The 5,407-nt window shown below is 48.1% G+C and overlaps 1 protein-coding gene across 1 annotated transcript; it reads right to left on the bottom strand.

Annotated features, from left to right (window-relative positions):
* Positions 1-2,954: 2,954 nt before the first annotated feature.
* On the bottom strand, positions 2,955-4,494 carry LOC119335199 (aspartic proteinase CDR1-like). Its single transcript, XM_037607364.1, has one exon. The coding sequence runs from the start codon at positions 4,478-4,480 to the stop codon at positions 3,089-3,091; it is 1,392 nt and encodes a 463-aa protein (XP_037463261.1). The 5' UTR covers positions 4,481-4,494; the 3' UTR covers positions 2,955-3,088.
* Between the last annotated feature and the right edge of the window lie 913 nt (positions 4,495-5,407).

The raw sequence follows: 5,407 nt of genomic DNA, 5'->3' as shown, positions 1-5,407 counted from the left end.
GGCAACCGAAGTGGAGGAATGGGATTGAGGGCTACGGTTGTACCGCTGGGGATGTTGGAGACCATTTGTTTTTGATGATGATGAGGGGATGCTAGAGACCTGTAGCGATCAGAGAGGGAAAAGTAAAATTGAAAATTATAGTTTGAAAAACAATGGGCTGAACCGGCGACGCCACCAAACCATTGACATTCTCCGTCGTGAAAGCGCGTCGTCCGGCCGGATCGTTTTTCCAGTATATATATAGGGAAACCTGGCGTTGTGACAGGGGTGAGGGCAGATGCTTCTCCAGCTGCACTGTGATCGACGTGGTCAGTCCACGATTAAGTTAAGCGCCTAGTGTACTGTATGTTGCAATAAGTTGCTTTGTTAACCCGGTTGGATAGAGCTCTTGGAGTCCGTGGCTAAGTTTGCATGTGTAGGCCAGAAGCGTGCTGATTCACGTTGCGACTAAGTAAAGTTTCTTCTGTTGGGCGACTGAACTAAAGGAAAGAGTGACATACATGTTCCCTCTGTTCCTCCAGTTTCTTGCAATACTAGCGCCAGTTACAGATCCCATCTGAATTCTGCATGTTCATACTTCTTTTGTATAGAGTAGGTAAATTAAAGTAAAAACTGACATCCTATATACATATACATCCCCACTACATGATTTATCTAAACATGCAGCCTATCCACCACAACACACCTGTCACGCCAACATTCTTCTATTGACATACATATGGGACCAACCACTACAACACCCAGTAACAGGGCGTAGTCAGAAAATTTAGCCATTGGGTTCACTCATTGATTGGTTGTGAAAACTTGGTATGAACTAAGTTCAATTTTACGCCATATCACAACAAGATTATAACAATCAGAGAAACCATGATAAATAGGAATATGATATCCCTTATCACAAATACTCCTTCCGTCCCAAAATTATTTTCTTATAAAAAGCAACAAATAATGTTAGTTTGACAAGTTTAAAATGAAAGTATCATCATGCGAAAGAATCATGTAAAGTCACTCACATTTTACTTTGGAGATACCTCTCATTTGCTCGCACATTATCAATGTAAGTATCTCCAATGTCCCTATGTGGATAAACAAATTTAGATGGTGGCCTGCAAAATCCTCTTGTTAAAATATCAACTTGCTTCTTATGATTTTGTGTGTACTCTCAAATTCTCTTCTGACCAGTCGCATCATAAGGCAATTCATCTAAATTAATTTCTCTCTGAGTGGAAGACTTCAGGAGATTACTTTGATGCGATAATTGATATATTTTACGTCTAATGAGTGACCTCGGCGAGCCCACATCAAAATACCTTCCATAGCCTAGATCAATCAAGGTCCATAGAAAAAACAATTAGAAAACTAGGGCAAAATATTTACCATACTGGACTAGATAGAACATGCACAAGAGGATGTGCCGATGTGATCTTACAACCTCGAAATTGAACAACAGTTATGTGCTTGCTGCTTTCAATCTGCAATTGAACGCTTGCGGCCGGCGTTCGGGCGAACATAAGGCAGGATGAGACAAACAGAGGGAGACAAGTTGGGGAAGCAAAAAGGCCAGCGGCTGCCATCATCATACAGGCTATAGATCGACAATAAACCAAATTATTGATTAAGTGACGAACAAGCGTGGTTGTAGGCACCAGAGACGATTTCTACCTAGGCTTTTGGGTCTTTTACTGGTCCGTTCACGTGGGCTTGGCAGCTTGATGTGGTCACACTTCATTTTCTGTTGGGTTGATGCCAAGTGAGTCGTACAACACACATACACATGCACGTAGCTGGCAAGTTTTTTGTTGGGCTCAACCAGTGTCGTAGCTAGGATCTGGCCACGCCCCGGGCCACCCTTGGCGCTACAGTAGTTACTGTAGCTACAGAACGTGACTGTAGCTACAGTGAACGAAGGTTTTTCCCTTCATGACCAGGGCCATGGCCTGGGCAGCCCGGGGCCTGGCTAAATTTCTCTCAACCCAACAACAGTGCTAGACGCAAGGCAGGGCCTACCCCATGAAAATCGGGGGTGGGGAGGGCGGAGATTAGTTAGCCTTGAGATGCCCGTATGGCTCTGTGCGTCTAGGATTATTGCTACAATGCCCCTGCCATAGTCACACGCTCAGGGTAGGCGAGGCAGGGGCGAGCCGGTGAGGGCCGACGTCTGTTTTCGGTTTCGCTTGGACGTGCTATGCCTACCGGTGACGGTGATGGATGTTTCATTGGTTGGTCGTGCCAGGTTTGGATTATGGCATCACCTGACAAGACACTCCCTTTTCATTGCGGCATGGTTTCTTTTAGACTTCTCCATGTTCGTGTTTTGTTTGCTGACGGTGGCAGTCGGCGATGCGTTAGCTCCTTGTGTCAAACAAGGTTCAGACTTGTTTCCCTCCCAGCTATGTCGTCTCCTTTCTCAGATATGCAACTGGGCTGCACGTGAGACACGACCGACAAAGGCTGAAACCGGTCGACCAAACATAATCATTAGCCATTCTCAAATCGCTCGCCTGTTCTCCTCTATTCTTTACCTCCATTATTGCGGGAATCAATTACAGTATATTCCAATGAGAGTTGATTGTATGAAAGATTAATATTCTAGATTAACATATGTGAATAAAAGTGAAATATATATTATTTATTGCATTTGATTATTGTATAATTTTTTTATTATATATAAATAGCATAAAATATTGGAAAGCTTTTTCCATGCATGTTAAGGTGCGCCTTTGATGAGATGAGATGACATATGTGGCAGCTGCAGTGAGGTGGAATGTGTGCATGTTGAGAGAAATGAAAGTAGTGGAAACCATTATTTAGTTATTTAGAAGAGTTTTGTAAAGAATATATACAATCATTACTTCTCAATCAACTCCAAACCATCTGATCCACGTAGTGATTAGTGCAGATTTTTTTTTTCATTTTTGAGATTTCAAAAAAAAAAGTCCTATGAAAATGTGTTGATAAACATAGGTATTTCTTAATCGACTGTGATGTAGCCACACACAAGATAGAATAGATAGATAGATAGATATAGATAGATAGAAATAGAAGATAGATTAATGGTGGTGATGAAATATATGGCTTGGTCTACACGTTACATAGGCGGAGGGGGATGGATAGGAACATGATATGACGCTGCGCAGTTTGCCGCGGCGAAGGTCACGGTGCGCTTGTCGAGGTCGTACCCGACGTGCATGTTCTGCTGCGCGATGTTCCCGAGGATCGACGCCGGTAACCGCTCCGGCACCGCCGACACCGCCAAGCACATGGTGCCCTCCTCCACAACCACGAAGGTGTTCTCCGCATTGAGCGTGACCGCCGCGCCGCCGCCCAGCCCCAGCGTCACGTCAGGGACCATCGCCTTCGCCCGCCGCTCCCCTACCCTGCTCACGTCGAAGCACAGCGTCAGGAGCTTGTCGGGCGATGGCGCCCGCGGGAGCTTGATCCGGCGGCTCAGCTCCTTCACCATTGGGTCCAGCAGCGCCTTGTTGAGGAATGTCAGCGTGGTGCCGGAGTCGACGATGACGTCCTGGTGCCCGTGCGGCGACGCGATGGTCATGTTCCCGATCTTGACGGACTGGAGGTCGACGGTGTAGTACGTGTCCACTAGGGATGGGATCAGCGGTGTCGTCACCGCGCCTGTGTCCTTCACTATGGCGCGGGCGCCGAAGTTGAGCGCGGAGGAGGCGTTCACGGAGTAGGGCACGAGGCAGTAGGAGAATTTCCGACCGCCGAGCGATTTGTGGGCGCCGAGCTGCGTGACGAGGGAGAGGGCGCCGCCTCCGAGGCCCACCACGCCGTCCGCTTGGAACGTGCCAGCCGTGGCAGTGGAGCAGCCGAAGTTCACGGTGGCCACGCGCTTCCTCCGGCCCCGATGGCCGCGGGCGGTGCCGGGGACGTGGGCGAAGGTGAAGGTCTCGGTGGAGATGAGGCCGCTCGTCCTAGAGCCGTCGCCGTAGGAGTAGATGTACTTGCAGTTGGAGGCGAGGGTGCAGGTGGCGCCGTCGGGGATCGCGCGGCATGCGCGGGACTTGCAGCCCACGAGGCCGAACGTCGTCGAGTTGTCTGGGTCGAACAGGACGACGCTCGGAGGACGGTCCACAGCGGCGGCGCCAGTGCCGTTCCGGCAGTTGAACCAGACGAGGTCGCTGCCGGTGTCGGCGATGGCGAGCATCCGTGTGGGTGGAGTGCCGATGCCCACGGCCATCAGGTACTCGAACGACCTGTGGTCGACCTCCGACATGGTGCCGTCGTCGATGACCCGGGCGCGCGCCGTGGACCGCCGCGCCGCCGCAAGCACACGGCCGTGTGCGGTGAGCGATGGGTCGTGGAACGGCGACCGAACGGAGTCCCGGTGGATGAACTCCACGCTAAACCCATCGTCTCCGCGGCTGCCATTATTGCGTAGCTCCGTGCACACACAGAGCTGCACGGCCAGGACGACGCAGGCGAGCAGGAGAACGCCGGAGATGGTCGTCCCCGGCATTGTGTCCTACTCCAAAGTCCAAACTCAATTCCCGGGGATTTTGTCCATCTACTGGGTGCTGCAGCCATTGAGATCACGGGGTATTAATTAATTTCCATCTAAAAGATCGATGATGATGATTAAATTAATTACTTGCCAATCTAAAAGATATCCAGAGTGATTGATGGCATGGTATTGCGGGGTATTAGTTAACTACCAAGAAACGCTTACTAAAACAATATCTACCCAACCGGCTTTGATATATTTTCTCATGAATTGCCTTGTGCCTTGTATTCCAGATTGCCCACATTGTCACCCCAATCCTCGTCGCCTCTTCATGAGTGAGCTTCTCGATGACGCTAAATAAACCGAAGCTTCGCGCTCGCCTTCAGTGAGTGCATGGCTAAACACACCGTGCCTCGGTGAACTCCGACGGTGATTACCATTTTTCATTTTTGAGGGATATGAGCAAGCAACTGTGGGCGATTGATCTGAACAAGATTTGGGCTGAAAGCCCTATTTTGTTTCTTTGGAAGAGGTTGAAACTTGGTTGGGGCAAAGGGGCAGAAGAAACGATGGGACATATTTGAAGCCGTGCTGCATTAGAACCTTACCATAAATTTGCATACAATAATACTTCCTTCGGTCCGTTTTAGTTCGCATATAAGATTTGTCTGAAGTCAAACCTCGTAAAATTTGATCAAGTTTATAGAAAAAAACCAACATTCAGAATATGAAATCAACAACATTAGATGCATCATGACTTTAGTTTTCATATTGTATAAATTTAGCATTGTAGATGTTAATATATTTTCATATAAATATCGTCAAACCTTATGAAGTTTAACTTCAAACAATTCTTATATGCAGAGTAAAAACGACTGGAGGGAGTACTACACGTACAGGATGATTCATACAAAGCTTTACAAGGAGACAACATGGCCTCAT

This window comes from Triticum dicoccoides, chromosome 7B (assembly GCF_002162155.2).
Source record: "Triticum dicoccoides isolate Atlit2015 ecotype Zavitan chromosome 7B, WEW_v2.0, whole genome shotgun sequence".
Classification (NCBI taxonomy): Eukaryota; Viridiplantae; Streptophyta; class Magnoliopsida; order Poales; family Poaceae; genus Triticum; species Triticum dicoccoides.
This window is presented reverse-complemented; position numbering and strand designations above follow the sequence as displayed.